The following is an 18,829-nucleotide window of genomic DNA, read 5'->3' as shown; positions in this document are numbered from 1 at the left end:
AGAGAGAGAGAGAGAGAGAGAGAGAGAGAGAGAGAGAGGAAGAGACAGCGGTATCAAAGGGAGAGAGCGAAGCCAGCCCGCAAGTCACTGCCTCGGCAACCGATTCGTCTTAGGGTTGACTTATGTGCGGTTGCATTAAAATCTGGCAGCGGATCTCCACCGTCAGAGGACTCCCGAGTGCAAAGTTTCGCTTCGGGATTCTACCGCGAACCTCGCGCTATTTCGTGTCATCGCGATCGGGTATAGCGAATTAAGAAAAAGGGAACAGAGGAAGCAGAAAGGAATGGATTCAAGTGGGGCAAGGAATACAGAATTGAAAAATGGGCCCGGATAAAATCGACGCGAGGAGTCCGATCTTTTGAGAAGCTCATATTTCAAGATTAGGTCCGACAGGATTAACAGCTACGATTCATCCTGCTAATATTAAAAGTGATAACCGGCTGCGCTACAAGCTAGAAAAAGCGCGCCGTACGCGCACACAAATATGGATTAGCGTAAAAGAATGATGAAAGCTAACGGCGGTGCTGGCGACGGGCGAAGGAAGCTAAAAAATGTTAAATTAAATTCTCTCGTGATATTCGTTTCGTGAAAGCATATTCTTTTGCTACTTTAATAATACCGTGCGGGTTTTCGACGAAGACGGAGAGAGAGAGGGAGAGAGAGGCAGGGAGAGGAAGAGGGGGAGGGAAAGAAAGAAAGAGGGAGAGAGAAAGAAAGGAGATAGAGCGGGCCTTTTGAAGTAGTAAAGATGTCGAACGCAGTCAAAGATTGAATTTTCGACCGGTGCTACGGCTACACACAGGGAAGATATTCCCCGCGGAGCTTCGGTACGTCGAATAAGTAAGTGGATAAATTTCTACCGAGGCCCGCGCCGGAAACGAGGCCGAGGAAAGAAAAGTTCGACAAGATGGAGCACGAGAAACCGACTGCGGAGGAGAAATGTAAAATTACAATTTGTAAGCCATTAACCTTTTGATCTTTCGCCGAGTTGGAATACCATCAAGCTACCTTCTTCGTATTATCTTTTTTTTAGGAAACAACAATAAGTGACTCTGGTTCTGCATAAACGAGGGTAACTCGATTTAAACTAAAGATCGATTCAGCAATGATCATTGCGAAATCAAACGGAAGATTAAAGCTTGATTTATAATGTATTATTATTATATATATTACTCAATTGGAAAGAAAGGACATTACGGGATAAAAAAAAAAGAATGCAAAGTGCACAACTTGCACCAGCCAAAGCGTGAACACAGAGGCGGAAGGAAGCAAAATCGAGCTTGGAATCGTGGCGGTGATCGAGCATGGAACCTCTCGAATTCGAAATGTCGACGGTGAGACGCTGCAAAGACGGCGAACGCGGTCAAAGATCGAACCCTCGAATCTCTCTGGGGCCACGATAAACGAAGGAGATAGAGAGAGAAAGAGACAGACAGACACACGGAGAAACAGAGACGACGGTAGAGGCTGAGAAAAAAGGGGGATGAAAAAGGGGAAAAAAGACGGTAGAAAATCCCGGAGTTACGAGGACACGGCCGATATCTGAGTGGATAAATTTCCAACAAAAGAGCCGCCACTGCCGCGCCGGGAGTGCGGAAGGAAGAGGTAGAGGAGTGGATGTAAAAAGGTGTTCGAGACACGCGGAAAGAGCCGACGGGGGTCGAGATAGAACGAGATGGCGCATGGGAGAGAGGAGAGGACGCTATGAGGAACGTGGAATGAAGGGGAGAAAGATGAAAACGATGAAATCCGGTGAGCTCTCCTGCCCTCTTCTGCTTACTAATACAGCGCGGCCATATGCCGCGTAATGTCGCGATTTCTATGATAACGACACTTACTCTCTCTCTCTCTCTCTCTCTCTCTCTCTCTCTCTGTCGCTCGTTCGCTCTCGCTTTCCGTTTCTCTCTTGCGAAGAAACTCGACGCGGACTGGGTGGCTGGAGATTATGTACCCGGCGGTGGATAAGTGTACTCCGGGCGCGCTTATCTCGATCTAAGGGGGATATTCACTAGTCGCGGTACACTTGTATTTACTTTTGCGTTTATTTATCATGCTGATGAGGAGAGGCGCCCGGCTTATCGCGTGTGCGCGACGGGATATCGTCGTGGCTCATATTAAGCGGCGCGGGTTATATCCGATTTCACCGTGTTGCCGTGAGATTCCTCGGGATTATTTGGAGACCGGTTATTCGGGTTATTCCACGCGGACCTCTCCGCTCGTTAAACATCGGATGAGTAACGCGCTTGCGTCGTCCGACGAGAGTGCAACCCCCGAGATATGCAATCTCGATAAGTGTGTGTGTGCAACGTGTTTCTTTAAGATTCGAACGCGTCCGAGTGCGAACGAGTGGAGAGATTCGTTGGAGCGCGATCGATCGAGGTACTCATGCGAGGGAATAATAGAGTCCTTAGAGTAAGAGTCTGGTCTATGTTGTTCCATTATTGGTTTGAATTGAAACGAAATGGCGGAATGGATTAGTGATAACTGAGTACGCGGAATAATTGAAAAACAAATATATGGGGAAAATAAATGCGTGTAACGACATATTTTACACGCGAGAACAAATAAATATAACAACGCATTATTTAATTTGTATTGAATTCTAAAACCCATACACAAGAGTATTATACGAACATACAATATTAAAATAAATAAAATTTCTTTTAGTGTGATGGAGTTGATATTATGTCAGGTTATAACATTGTTTGAAACAAAATTTCAACAAGACTCAATTATCAAATTTAGAGAAAGAAATAAGAACTCACAAACGAAGATATCAATCAAAAATAGGAAAAAGGGCAATTCGAGTTCAAGCACAGGACTAATAGTGTTATGTACCATATGGATAAAACCTTCCTTGTGTTAGGAAATCGTGTAATATTTATTGAACATGAATAATCAATATAAATAATCAGACATTTCGGCTCAATCATGAATCCTCTTCAGTGATAATAAAAACTCAAGGATTACAATACGAACGCATTAACAATTAATTAAATACCTGATTAAAATGACATGAATGTTAATCGCAATATTAAAGCTGACAAGACCGTTTTACCCATACATAGCACTATTAGTCCTGTGCTTGAACTCGAATTGCCCTTTTTCCTATTTTTTGATCAATTATCAAACACATACATACCCGTTTGATAACATAATTCAGGAATGTTCTAACAATAATTAAAATATCATTGAGAGAGTAATTTAATATGTAGATTTATTTTTTGTCAAATAACTTTTTAAACTAATGCACATTAGCTTTTCATTCCTTTTTCTTTCAACATTAGGTAATATACGCTCTAAGAACTGAACTGATTATAGTACAGCTATTTCAGCAATAGAAAACAAACCGCATACGACAGCTAGTACACTATTTTGTATCAAACTGACTACATCCTCTTATTTCGGCCGGATCTTACTTTTCCTTACTTCTCTCTCTCTCTCTCTCTCTCTCTCTCTCTCTCTCTGTCTCTCTCTCTCTCTCTCTCTAGGAAGGACCATTACTCTAGAGAAGTAACAACATAAACCGAACGTAGTTTCTTACACAAGACGTCACATAGGAACATAGGTTGAACGGTGAGATGATTGAATTAAGCGAACCGACGCAGTGCTCTCCGATTAACTCGATTAGCGAGCATAGCGTACGTATCGTGAATTTGTTGCAGTTGGGGGTTGATTACGAGTATTCGAAAGAACAAGAAAAGCTATGCCTGGGGACGCATTTCCCGGTCGAAAGAGTGTGTAAATTGATTAACAAATTACGGTGTAACACGAACGAGTCGGTGTACATGAAGCTCAAGAGCATGGAATATTGTCAATTCGACTTCCGTTGGTAATCGAGTTGATTAAGGTCGGAGGAAGAGGAGAAGAAGAAGCAGGAGGAAAGTGCCTACGCTCTTTCATCTGAATTAACAGTCAAAATTTCAGTCGAGAGGTAATGGCGGTGGAAATTAAAGTGCGTCATCGGCAACTGCATATTTCTCAATATTCATTGCAATCGAGCGTGAAATTCACCATGCCGCCCTTGATACGCGAAGACTCTGACCGGCTTATTATAAAAGTGCCTTCGTGCTCTTTGCCGAGATTGCAGGGAGCCTGCAATTTACTTTTCGCTGGATGGAGCGATTCGACTCGCTCGTACACTCGCTCGGTGCCTCCTTACAGCAGCAGCAGCAGCAGCTCGACGGAGCTTTTCGCGAAAATTTAGCATTCGCCCTCGTTTCGCCGCACTTTGCAACTTGCCGGAGCTTGCGACGGTGGCGGCAGCTCGCGAAAAGACGCACGGTTACGTACTCGCGCGAGAGCACACGAGAGATTCTCGTGTAGTAGGCGAGCGATCCTCCCCTCCCCCTTGGACAAATAGCGAGAGGAGACGGATAAGGGGAAAAGAAATCGGGCCGAATCTCTCCGGGGGGTGTACGATCGAACACGATGTTTCCGCTTGAGTAAACCGCGAGACCCACAATCGTTACCTCGAATAGAAATCCGTGGCGCCGAACGTCGTCGACGTGTGTACTCCTCTCTTTCTCTTTGATCCTCTCTTTTCCGTGCGATGAAAATTTGCGACGACGCCAGGCTCCTCGCGGACATTTTCGGAAACGATTCCCGGGGCTACGTGTTCTATACGCGCGACGCGAGATAAAGGCAGGACGACTGGATCCAGCGGATCTCGCGTTTTTAAAGGTCTCAAGAGCACCGAGAACACGTGCGAGTTACGACGCACGTGTGTAATCGCGAACAACGACGTGATTCTCTGAAACGCCTCGCGTCCCTTCTAACGTCCAACGGTTGGAATATCCAATGCATGATCGATACGTGATATCCTCGCAAAGAGCATTAAGTGGAGGTCTGCGCGCGTCCGATGTGCCCCGGCAGATCAAACTATTTAATCAGCTACGTAGGTAACATTGCTCTCGATGATTAAGAGGGGCTCTCGTAGGGTCAAAGGGGCAGTTGTAATCAGTCTCTATGCATATATCCGCGGACCTGCGTCACTGCCTGCTGGAATATTAAGATCCACGATATGAGATAGCCGACAGTGTCCAATAATCTGCCAGGCCCGATGACGCGGAGTGCTCAAAGAGGGATCACATGGCGCGTCTGGTACGTACTATTTATTACTTTCGTGGATGTAACTACGAACTTGGTATTATTTCTCCCCCCATGGCGTCGTCGATCTGGAGTTCGTGTGCAATAATAATTAACAAGGCCACGCCATAATGAGATTATTACGAGATTACGCGATTATTGCGATTTTAATTGAATGTCGAGCGCAATGCGGCGAAATGCTTTCAGGAATGGATTGATTTTGTGTAATAGAATAATATACAGCGCGCACACCACGACTCGTGACCCGTAATTTTAACGGTGGATACGCCGGGTGTAGCTCAAAGTCGATTTTCATGTGACGAAAATGCCGGCGGACGGCATTGTTTGTCGCAAATTTGTAATCATCAGCGTTGCACGCCTCAATTGTTCTTTGCGTACGAGCCTCGAGTAGAAATTCTATCGAAATTAGGACTTACTTGAAATTAACGAGCGAATTTGGTTCTGTTGTTTATTCATCTCTACTAGAGTTTAATCCGCGGCAGGCACATTTAAATTGCTTGCCGGAGGTAATTCCACTTTTCATTAAAGAAAAGACTGATTTGACATTCATCAGGGAATTAAAATTACGGAATTAAAATTACGATCGTGATTCGTCGAACACTCAGTCGTAAAATATGAATTGAATGTAAGGCAAGAAAAAAAGAGATTATGCAATTACGGTATCAAACGTGGCAAAATCACGTTTCTAAAGATCATAGCATTTGCACAGGAAAATATATATCCATATGAGGGCTTGATATTTAATTAACGTAGAAATTATGTTATGCTTCGACGATGTCGATGCTCGCGACGTGGAAGAAGTGAGAAAATTAATTTTATCGGCGTTAAAAAAAGGAGAGAGCGAGAGAAAGAAAAAGAAAGAAAGACAGAGAGAGAGAGAGGGAGAGGGGGAGAGAGAGAGAGAGAAAGAGAGAGAGAAGACATAAAGAGGAACGCTTGCTAGGAAATTGAAATGATTGAAGAATCAATTGGTACGGTTGGAGGTTGTAATGCTCTCAAGCGTTATAGAGAGCGTACTGTGTGCCTTGTAGTTGTAGTATTTCGTGCCGATATTCTGCTCTTCTCTATGAAGCAAGCGATACAAGAGGATACTCTACAACTTGAGGTAAATACTAACGCGCTTCGTAGCGTTCATTCATTGGCGACGAGTTCGAGAACTTCCCAACTATCCGAAAGCACTTGTTTATACTAATGAACACACCATGCAATTAAAATGCCCACTCCATTAAAATTGGCGAAATTAATTAATGTTTAAAATAATATTCTCTAAGAATTAGAGAAAAAAGTAGACGGCGCACGGTGCGGGGAAATCGAAATTCCGTTCAGATTCGAGAGAAATCCAGAAGAAGCCAAAAATGAAAGTCAACAGTGGCGACGCGGTTTGGAAAATTTCAAAAGAGATGTAATGCGCGTTATTATCGGCCTGATGAACTGAGATCTACGTGCGCGCACACCAAAACGAGGAAGAAAGCCAGAACGATGTAAATGTCAGGCAGCGCAACTACACGGAGGGGAAATTTATACGTTCCTCTACTTAGCCGGAAAATAGTGCTACGGACTCTCTGAAACATGAGTAAGTAAATCACGGAGATAATGGTACTAAAACATCGTACTTTCCCTAGAATTCTCATTTCGCTCGAACGAACACCATAGCTGCTACTGTCGTCGGACTCCGCACAAGACTCCGTACAAAGTTCAAATATTGCGCGTTGCTTCTATTAATTAATTTATGCACGCGTCCACCGTACGCAACGACTGAATTGTCAATTACCACTACTCAGAAATCAAAGGCTATTGTCTTCTGTTTCACAAAAAAGAATCGATCTTCTCACGCGGAACAAAATATTCGACTAGTCGATTCTAGTCCATTCGGGTGAAAGCGATATCCATCAACGAGTTCCCTAGATTTTATTAGAATTGGCAGCAAGCTATTTGGCAAGACTCATCGTTGTCCCTAAAGCGGAAGTATCGGAAAATGTAGTCGGAGGGTACACAGAGATATTGGAACGGTCGGCGGAAAAATGGACGTCACTTCACGTCCTATCTGTGAATGAAATACGGCACGAACGTCGTGCTTCGCCAATTTATGAATAAATCGTTGTGGTAAATAATTTTTGCGCCAATCCCGCGGGACGGACGAGACGCTTCGCGAATGCACGACGCGCGATTAGCGTTTGTTTCGTTGATTACATCGCAAGATACCGTGCCGCTGCATTAATCTCGCGCATTTTCGCAAAACGCCAAAGTATTTCCATTTTCCGGCCAATACGCGTGTGTATGCACGTATGTACGTACATACGTTATAACGGCGTGCCAGCATGCGCGTACCTTGGAGTATCGTAAATATTCATGAGACCATAAATATGCATGCCAGAGCCGTTCAAAGGGAATCGTTTAAAGAAGGAAAAACCGAAAGGAACGACATTGGCCGCTCCTTCCAGGATATATCTCCCTCTTATCTGGTGTATCGCTCGAGACGAGGAAACCAGCGTTTTTTGAGGCGAATCCGCGCGATAAGACGTATTTTTGACGCGTCGCTACTGTCATGATAATATCGATATCGCGCCGCCTATCGTCCGTGACTGATTTGTGATGTATTGAAATTATGTATGCAGCCTCCGTGAATTATGTACTAATAGTTATAATGTTGGCTGAAAACGTTGTAAAGAGAAAATTGAGAAAATGAAAGTAAAAGTAGGGAATAATGGCAGAGTTTTCAGGAAAACACGTTTCAGGATGTTTCTAAAGAAATGTAAAGGTAATTATTGTTCTCTTAATAATCTTTCGACGTATTTTTAACATTTAATATAAAAATATCTGAAATATTCTCTCCAGAAGGGATTTTTCTCTCCGTAGAAAAGGAATTCTGTAAGTTGGAAGAATTCGCGGTTAAATGATGATATTTAATAAGTAGTCTTACTTGATTAATATTGCGATATTTAGTTCTACTTTAGAATGTCGTATAGCACAAAAACCGAAAATCGCGTTGATCGTTCCAGTACGGTCCCTTGATTTACGGTCGTCCCTTATATGAGACCCGGGAGGATGACTTCACGAGAGAGAATTAAAGGGGAACGAATGTTCCGGGCCTTGCCGGACGATCCATAAATATGCTTCATAAATATATCGCAAAGATTGCTCAGAGTGGAGGATCCTCCAACCATTTACGCATCGTATTACCGTCGTCATGACCCTTCTCACTGCTTTATGATCAACCTGTATCGCGTCCGTGTGTCCCTCATGTTGGCTGACCAAGAGAGATCAGAAACAATGTTTCCGTTACACAATCATCTGGCGCAATTTTGGGAAGTAATTAATTTACACACTTTGTATCTCGCAAATAGCCGCCGCGGTAATTTCATTATCGACGCCGGACAGCATTCGTCGAAATTAAGGAGGGACAGGCTTTTATCCCGCAACGAGCTACCTTGCGGACAAAATTTTACGCCGCAATAAACGTAAACGTTCGCCCGTTCGCGTTACGTTTTTCTTTCCGCCTATTATCTCGTTGCACGGTCGCCGTTACGACCGAAATGGAATAGAAGGAAGCCAAGCTTAGAACGCGGAAGTCCGACCCCTTCCCCGCCTGCACCTACGTTTCACCTACGAAGCGTGAGGGAGCCCTGGAAGCCCTCGTTGAAGAAAATTCATTTCCTCGACAACGATCGTACGAGCGTGTTACAGCCGGGTTTGCGGAATGGCGGGTGCCGGATGCCGACGAGAAGGAAGGTTGCAAGGAAAACAAGCTAGTGTAACTACCGGCCGCAACGCGTAGTGTACTGCGGGGATACGAATTTAACCGTCGCTGCTTCACGAATTTCACGAAACAGAAGCCAACTTTGAAACCGCCGCTCGTGAGATAAGACAGATAATTTGCGATAGACGATGCGATATCGCTGATGCGAACTTTGTGAAATTCACGAATTCAGCGTAGAGAAATTTAAAAAATAAAGAAAATATAATTTAACAAAATACACTCGCGTTATTCCCGAACGGAAAGAGACGAATATAAATGACTAGTATCCCATAATGTTTGTCGTTGAAGGAAAATTTTTAATATTTTCGCAGGAATTTTATTAAAATTGAGATGAAAATTTTTCTTTTTTTTTAATATAAAATGAACATTTTATTTTATTTCAACACCGAAATTAATTATTAAAATCTCACAGATACAAAATTGAAATTTTATTTTATTTCAACATATTGAAATTATTTATTACATTTTTCGTTAATGGAATTGGAATTTTTGTTGCAACAAATAAATCGATAAAATTCGACCTTACATTTTACCCTCCAGAAGGTGAATGAATTCTTTGAAATTTTTGCATTAGCAGCGGACTCAAAGTCTCAGGCTTATATTTCTTAACGTTACTTGAAGCTTGTCTTACGATTAACTGATTTGATTTTTAAGTTAGTTTCTGAGTCCACCTATTGAATCGTGATTAAAAGAGCATACAATATCACTCACATCACACAATTCAACTGCGGACAACTCTAACTCCAAATTCAGGTTCGAGTATCTCGCAGTCTGAGGCAAGTTTCAAATAACGACTATAAATGTGTGCCTCGCACACTTAAGTTTAACGACGTGTGGCCGATTATTAAATTCATAACATAAGTCAGCGCATTCGCCAGCGCCGCGATCGTTAGGATAATTAGCAGTGCTGTACGGTATCATCTGCGGGATGAGAAACAAGAGATATGTGTGCCGTGCGCGCGCGCAGGCCTTTCTCTTGGTGCCCCACTAAAGTTTTAATTGCTAATTAAGTCGATGTGTGTCAGTGAGTTATGTTGTATCGAGAATGCGCGCACTCCCTCGCGTAAACCTAACTCAAAAGCAATTTGTCGCGCGTCACGTATCGCGCGCGCGCCGCTACGCTCTCCGAGCAAGATGCCGGTTAAATGATCGCGAAAACACAGTTCCAGCTTTTTGACGTGTATATTTCCTTTTTTCTCCTTCCCTGAGCTCCGCGAAGAGATGCCACTTGAGCCAATTGGCCACGAGAACCGCTGAGAAGCGATGACATAAGAAGATATTGCTGTATTATACGCGGAGAGAGAGACGTCGCGACGCGCGCACGCAATATCGTTGGTGAGTTTGCCACGAAACGGCATTCAATCCCGGATCTTGACACAATTGCGCTTGCGGCGCGCTGTGTCGTGTCAGCCGCGAATTTACGTGCAAATCAGTGGCGAACAAATGATTTTCATTGATAATATTTTCCGATATTTTTCCTCGCGTTTTCACGCGCTCGCGGGTCCGCCGCCCGGGCGACGTGTATACGCCAGCGGATTAATTGGATTAAATCGCCCGCAGTTTAATATTCATTTTGTGCCTTATAGAGACGCCGCGAAGCTCGCAATCCGTATAAATTGCAGTGCCTTCAAAAAGCAATTTCATTTTGTACGTGAAGTTACGGTGGAATATGAAAGCAGGCTATCTTCTCCCGACAACCCTCTCAATTAGGAACTTAACTCTCGCAGAAATTATTACGCCAGAAAACGTTCGGGACGACGTAATACCGGGATAACATCGTGGCTACGACGTAGCGCAAATTTCAGTGGAAAGTCTGCCTTTTCTACTTAATGCGAGGCACGACTCCCAAAAATTCCACACACACACACACACACACACACACACACATTTCTCTTGTTCCGCTTTCCGCTACACTCAGATTTGTAAGATAATCCGGCATGTTTGTCACGACATCAAATAAGATTTTACATGACATACACAAGGATAGGTTCACTCAATGCAAGAAAAGCGCAAAAATTCATTTTCACTTCATCATCTGTTTACTGCATGTGTCGTTATTCGCGATACTATTAATTATGCGTATAATTAATTACGTGATATTTTTTGGTCTATCTGAAGTCGATCGTAACTCGTGCGAAAGTGGTTTCTAACGTGGCGCGTAAGACTTGGCCGTTATACATATTAAATTCGTGAAAAAAGAAAGAATTATATAGACACCCTGCTGTGCCTGCAATAACCCTCGTAATTACGTACTTAAATCACTGTCGGTGGAGTTATTGCAGCGGAATACTTTCCGCGCGGCCGAATGCAGTAGCATGGCGAATGTTCGAATTCTGGCAGAGCGTCAGGTTATCCAACTTTCCGCAATCCTGACAAATTTCTTTTTCTCTCTCAGTGATTTTGTCTGGTAGTGGCGGCGCGCGCCGACATGTCTGCGCTATTTGCGATTCCACGCAGAAAATCCACAAAGCGACTACTTTTGCGACCTTCCGAACTTCAAAAAACGTTCAACTCGCCATAAATATGAAATCAGAGGATTTCCTATTATAGTTGTTCATGAGCTGGAGCACGATAACGGTTAAAAATTTTTCTCACAGTGAACGAATGTTATTGTATACATATTGAATATATGTTATATTATATTAATATATTTATAACTAGTTCAGCTAAGTAGAGTACTATCAATTCTTGTGTAGTACTAGAGACATGATAAAATTGAAAAGAATTTATATAAAAAAAAGAGAAACTGAGATTTTCTCTTTCCGTGTAAGGGTGCGTTCAGATGGAGAAAGAAATAGCGTAACGGAACAGTTACGGAAAAGAGATATGGTGAGGGTTAGCCAATCACAGTAATTCCGTTTTCATTCTGTTCCGTTGTTTGATAGGTGGGTTTCACATGACACGGAACTATTACGGAACAGAACAAAAACGGAAAACATTCTAACTTACCGACATCGAAAACTGCGAAGGGTGTCCGATTTGTAACGTATTTCTTGCGACGGATAAAACGAAGACTATTTATTATAGCAAGTCAGCGAATATTTGAGAAATATCATTAATATTTACTTATATACAGGATGTTAGAAAAGTCTGGAAACGGTCGAATATCTCGAAAACAAACCATTTTAAAGAAAACTGTTTCAGATAAAAGTTATTTGATTCGAAGGGATCTATAAAAAAGTGTAATTGGTTTCACCTTGAATAGTTATTTGAAGGTCATATGAAGGTCATCTTCAATTTTTTAAATGGGACACCCTATATATTATTATATATTCTTATAGCTTATCTCAAGAGCTTTCCAAAACATTATAATAACATATTTTCTTATTAAGTTTGTCGAGTTATGGAGTTTAAAAGTTACAATACCGCCGGCATTAGCATTACTCAAGGTATACCGCGTGGAGGTTGCACGTTCGGATTTACACCTCTTTGTGTGTGTGTGTTTGTGTCATAGCAGAGATAAGGACCCCAGATAAGGAACCTTCGGGAACGTATACTGCACCAAGTCAATCTCATATCGCCAGAGACAAGACGAAAGGTTTTAAATGAATTTTACGTACGGTTAGGTTATTGTCAATTAGCAGACGGAAGACAATTCGAACACCTAGTTCAGTAAACCAACCACGTACACATCTCACACACACACACACACACACACACACACACACACACACACACACACACACGGAAGCAGCAGAGAGGGTTTGGAGTCATTAAATACTACGGGAGTGACGAACCGTGGGGTCCTTATCTCTGCTATGACACACACACACACACACATACACAAAGAAGTGTAAATCCGACCGTGCAACCTCCACGCGGTATACCTTGGATAATGCTAATGCCGACGGTATTGTAACTTTTAAACTCCATAACTCGACAAACACTTAATAAAAAAATATGTTATTATAGTATTTTGGAAAGCTCTCGAGATAAGCTATAAGAATACGTAATAATATATGGGGTGTTCCATTTGAAAAAATTGAAGATGACCTTTATATGACCTTCAAATGACTATTCAAAGTCAAACCAATTACACCATTTTATAGATCCCTTCGAACCAAACAACTTTTATCGGAAACAGTTTTCTTTAAAATGGTGTGTTTTCGAGATATTCGACCGTATCCAGACTTTTTTAACACCCTGTATATCAATGATACATTTCAAACATTAAAAATTCAAGCATTGTTTTATTGATATATATAGGTAAGTATCAATGATACCTCTCAAATATTCGCTGACTTGCTATAATAAACAGTCTTTTCGTTTTCTCCGTCGCGTTATAAACCGGACACACTTCACCACACTTCACTAATTTTCGATATTGATAGGTTAGAATATATATTTTCCGTTTTTGTTCCGTTCCGTAACAGTTCCGTGCCATGTAAAACCCACCTATCAAACAAACGGAACGGAATAAAAACGGAATTACTCTGATTGGCTGATCCCCACCATATCTCTTTTCCGTAACTGTTCTGTTCCGCTATTTCTTTCTCCATCTGAACGCACCCTAATAAATATTTAGGTTGTTATGTCAATCTAGGTATATTTATCTAGATATAAAAAAGCGCGGAAATGCACCAGCAAAATTCGAAGAGTAAGCGAGCGAAACAGTTTACAATAAAAAAAAAGGGAAATATACCTTTTTTTTATTGTAAACTGTTTCGCTCGCTTACTTTTCGGATTTTGCTGGTGCATTTCCGCGCTTTTTTCGTTACACGACGTTTCAGGAACGTGCCTATCCGACCCGAATGACCACATCTTTCAACTCTTTGCTCTCGCCCTAACGGAATTCAGCGCGGCTCGCATTGAGCGTCGCCGAAAATGAAATTCCACGGAAGGAACCCGGAATCTCCGCGAAATAATCGGCTCCATTACAAGCTTAATGCGCGACGAAATTATCATGACGGAACTTCCAGTGGCACATGCTCGCGGCGACCCTCTCGATTTTCTAGCGTGCTTTTCGCGCAATCTCGAAAATTCCCCTCCATCTGTTCGCGGGCGCTCCCCGAGTGCCGCCCTTTCCGCTCTTTTACGTTTCTCGTCTTCCGCTTGTTTTACCCCGCGAAATCGACGGCGGCGCCGGTCGAGATCCCCGACGCGTGACGATCGAAATTCTCGGTTTTAATTGCGCCCCGGATATTTCGGGGCGGAAGGCATTAATGGACTGAATCCGAGGTTGAGCTGCACAGAGTGCTGCAACGTGTGCTCACGGACAACAGGGCGGATGTTTAATTGAGCATTCGGTCGCGCCCGCCCGAACGCGAATGTCTCTCATAATCCGGCGTGCCAATTAACGCTATTAGAGACATCGAGCACACTGGTACACACGACACGCTGGTAGTGGTCCGCGATAAATCCGGTAATTGATTGTGGATCGACGCATGTGCGACAGTCCATAATATGAGAGAGAGAGAGAGAGGGGGGGGAGCCTCTCTAAAAAACAGAGATTGATGATTACAGGAAACGGGAAACGAGTAATGGAGGAAGTCATCATTGTCGACAAACGCGAAGTGTTAACGAGAATCACTTTAATTTCCTAGGATCGTTGCGCAAACGAAAAGGCCATGCAATTATCGACGATAATACTTCTTTATAACGTGAAGACGATCTCTTTCTCGCTTGTCATTTGCTATCACTTGCCTGCTCTCGCCACTTGCTGGTCAAAAATAGATATTTACGATTTTTCAACAAAAGAGGCGCACGAGCTTCTCTCGTGCACACCAATCCCATCGAATAACACCGAAAAGCAGTCACCGCGTTGAATCTAATTATTAGTCCGTTAAGTGATTAATCGCCCGGAGGATTGCGGCTCTTGGCGTATTGTCCCGGCGTAAACACACGCGATATTCTATACACGCCGAGTGCCGGTAAATTTTAGTAATTCTTCGCTCGAGCTGCCGCGAATGCGACCGTTTCAATCGATTCTGCCAATGCGCCGCAATTCCGATCGTTGCGGGGCCAACGTAAGTGAAACGCGCGGAACGTTCGCATCAATTATCGCCGCAATTCGGCGCCGCAATATTCGGGAGAAGTCATTTAGGCGTACCACTTGCGAAATTAACTAGATAACATATCTGGAGAGCTCGACGAGCACAAAGAGGAGAGATATACTTTGTTTTAGCGAAAAATAGACTTGATCAATCTGTGATTCGCTATGTTATTTTTTGTTATTCACCAGATGACTTTTTTACACTACCAACTACATCAATAGGAAGTCATTGAGTCATTATATCTGTAATCAATAGTATAAAAGTGATTTGCGAGTTGCAAAAAATTATTTGGCGCACCGCGGATGAACCAAAATCTGCTCTCTCTCTCTCTTTAAGACTTAATAATCTTAATTAAACAACTTTTACAACGATTTATATATAAAAGAAAATTAGTATCCACTTTAAATTAATATATTCAAATTAACAAACATTGTTACATATAAGCAATAATACATAATTCTGTAAGAAGAATTTTTAAATCTCGAATTTCAATAACATTATAATTTTATTTTAATATTATAATAAAGTTTTATTTTAATATTATAATAAAAGGTATACACTATGATTATTTTAATAATATCTTTTTTCGATATTAGAAACATATACTCAACCCGATATTTTATGCTTTCCATTCATGAAAATTATTTGTGAATAATAAAAATATATTTTGTATTTTTATATTATCATATTTTTATATTTTTCTTTGTGTCGATTTACATAAAATGTATTGATCTTATTTTCGTTTAATGCTATATATGTTTATCTCAAGATTTACATGTCAGAAATGAAGATATCTCCGAAGAATGTTCCTATTTTTTTGTCTATGCTGCTTCTAGTCATTATAACAAAATACACGAATTTAAACACTCGTATACAGCAGATAAATCTCTTTTTTATGTATGCTGCTCCTAGGCTGGTATTCATAGTCAGATCTTATATTTAAGATCTTAAGTACTGTCTTAAGACATTACTTAAGACAGTCTTGAAATAAGAGTCGATTATGAATACCGACCCTAGTCATTATAACAAAATGCACGAATTTAAACACTCGTATACAGCAGATAAATATTTTCTCTTATCTCATATCTATGATAAAAATACACTTCATCTTCGTGCGTCTATATTTTTCCGTTTGCGCGATCTCTTATGCGTAACATACAATTACTCATTATGCGATTAGAGTTATCTCAAGGAAAATATTTGCCATCGCGTCGCGAGTCGATAACTGCGAGGGCCCCGGCGCGCCTCCTCGTTTAATCACGAACGCGGAAGTCACGTGCCCGACCTAATTGAAAATTAATTCCCTCCGTGCTGAGCGGCGCGGTCGCGAAAACGTGCAAAACTTATGCCGTCGCGCACGCCGCCGGCCGGAAGACCGGGAGAAATTGTTTCAGCAAAGTAAACGGGGATTCAAATCGCGCGATGCGATCGCGCGAGGAAAGCGCGAACGAGAGAATATGAGCGGCACGCTCTCTCTTCGCGAGATCTCACGAGACGTACGCGACTCGAGTCATCTTAAGACGCGAAAATCAACGTGACGCCATCGCTCACCATTCATCATCGATGTGTACAGATCTCCGCTGAGCGTGGGCCTGGATGTTATTTGTTTAGTTGAATTCGATTTGCATATGTTTTCGCGCGATACGAAAGGGCTCATCCATCTCGCCATTCGCAACTCGCTATCCATAACTCAAGATGTTCCGAACACGTGTGAGCCAAATCCACAGTCTGCGCGAAAGCTACTTTATATACATTACCCGAAAATAAACATGCAATTCGTGTTATATCTCGAAGTGGAAATTTTAGCCCTACTCTCTTTCTCTCTCTCTCTCTCTCTCTCTCTCTCTCTCTCTCTCTCTCTCTATCTCTATCTCAACTTCCTAACATCTATATATTCTGAGGGATCAGCATATGTTTGACGCGCGTGAATTTACATAACTGAAGTCCCACTTGGCGTCTTTATAAATGGCAGAAAACGTACAAAATGCCAGTTGTAGATTCCAAAAAGGACTTCTCGGCAAAGTTAGCGAATTGAATAGAATCAAAAAAGGTTGATATAGGCTTCAAAGTACGTCAAAGTGAGCATTGAGTAGGATATGGAGATTGAAAGTAGGATCAACTTTTCGAGCCGGAATCATTTGTTCTTTAGACAGCTATCAAAAATGGAAAAGCGCTTGACCGCTTATCGTTGTTGAAGTTTTAATGAAATTTTAATCATTTTCATACGTTTATAACGCACAACCGCGCGCGATTCAGTTTTTTGCGATTGCACAAATATCGAGAGGAATTTTCATCTACGTTTATCTACCAACGCTCTATTTCTGTTTTCTTGCTCCGCGCAGCGGGCAAACGTCGTTTACAAACGACGGACTCGCCTCGCACATTTTGTGCCGATGTACAAGTGGCGCGTTATCGTACCTCGTTACGTCACGTAGGAAAACGTTCAAGAGCGGGTGAGAGAACGTTGACACCTGGTATCCGGGAAATTCATCTCGCATCGCGTTTCCGCGACTCGCGCCTTGCGAAGTCAGAAAACCCCCCCGTCGGGACCACCCTGCCACCCACGTAGCCACCCATTCAGTAAGCCAGCTGCCCCCGTCTTGTCCCACCACCAACCCCCTCGACCGAGGAGGACAGAGAACGCACGAGCGAGCGAACGAACCGACGCCCGGGCGTAGAACTCTCCGGGTAATAGTCGAAAGTTTATAGAGTCTAACCGGAGGAAAGTAACTGGTTTATGGGGAAACTTTCGCCACGTCCTCACACGGAGAATTTACGTTCGCAGTGCTTCCGGAGAGGGGACCGGAAATCACGGGCCTGTCCTCGCACTACGCCGTCGGCGAGAACGTGACTGCCAACTGCACTGCCTGGCCGTCCGTGCCTAAGGCCAATCTTCGTTGGACCATCAACGACGAACCGGTAAAGTACCCTTCGCTTCCTCGCTGAGGCAACTTCCCCGAGGCCTCGCCCGCTGTATCGCGTGCTACGGCGTGTACGTGTTTGCCCAGACTCGTGGGAAATGGCTTCGTGTGCACCTCGGGTCGAAAGAGCCGAGTCGAGTCCGATGTGATGAGGTCGCATTACTTTATCTTGACCCGGCGAAGCCGAAAGTGACAACAGCACCGTTCCCGCACGCCCGCGCCACGGTCTCTTTCTCTCACACTTTCAGCTTCGTAAACACGAAACGAGTATATCCGCGCGAAAATGAGGAAAAGAGAAATGAAGAAATAACGAAAGGAGAATGTAGCCGAAGGGAAGCTGACCTCCTTCGCGAAAGCCTAATCTACGAGAGTCTGAGATAGGTATCCGCTAACTTTAGTATCAAAAATTGCTGTTACATGTGAAATTTTTATGTTGAGCAACGTTGAATAGGAATTAGGAATTACAAATTATCTATATGTACGCGGTGAAAAACATTTTGTAATGAAGTCGATGCGTGCAAAAAATTTGTGTTAAATTTGTAACATATTCGTGTGCTAATTTAATATATTGTCATTATTTTGATTATTCCTCGTTGAGTCCAGATTCACTATTTCCAAGTATTAAAATAACACAAAATATCGTGTTATTCCAACGAGATATGTTGTTAAATTAACATAGAAATTGAAGTGAATAAATTGGGATATGTGAAACGTGTTAAATTGAACACAAAAATTTGTGTAGCGTATAAAATAGAACCTCTGTCTGTCTCTCTGTGTGTGTGTGTGTGTGTGTGTGTATGTGTGTGTGTACGTATGTTTCCTATACACTTTTACAACCCATTGTCTGACCCTTTGTCTGATGCAAACTTTGCATAGTTACTATTTAGGATTCTGCGGAAAATATAGGTTGCACGAAACCTGGACACCCCATTCCCTCCTCTCAATTTCATCTTCTTGACACTTTATGATAACCCGTGCAATCTCCGGGCAATCTCAGCTAGTAATCGATAAAGGTATTCATTCTGAATTACATTTTTGGACCACATGCA

General features: G+C 42.5%; 1 protein-coding gene and 1 long non-coding RNA gene across 2 annotated transcripts in view; one reads left to right on the top strand and one right to left on the bottom strand.

Annotated features, from left to right (window-relative positions):
* LOC116852523 overlaps positions 1 to 18,829 on the top strand; it is a 301,076-nt gene that overhangs the window by 217,912 nt on the left and 64,335 nt on the right. Inside the window, exon 4 of the mRNA XM_032832978.1 lies at positions 17,645 to 17,778. Coding sequence (XP_032688869.1) covers positions 17,645 to 17,778 — 134 coding nt within the window. The remainder of the gene's footprint in view (positions 1 to 17,644; positions 17,779 to 18,829) is intronic.
* LOC116852524 overlaps positions 1 to 18,829 on the bottom strand; it is a 212,666-nt gene that overhangs the window by 170,015 nt on the left and 23,822 nt on the right. The gene's annotated exons all lie outside the window — the stretch shown is intronic.

Source organism: Odontomachus brunneus, unplaced genomic scaffold (genome assembly GCF_010583005.1).
Source record: "Odontomachus brunneus isolate Ranch 3 - 2012 unplaced genomic scaffold, Obru_v1 Obru_scaffold_233, whole genome shotgun sequence".
Taxonomy (NCBI): Eukaryota; Metazoa; Arthropoda; class Insecta; order Hymenoptera; family Formicidae; genus Odontomachus; species Odontomachus brunneus.
Note: the sequence above shows the minus strand (reverse complement) of the source record. Positions and strands in the feature narration are given on the sequence as shown.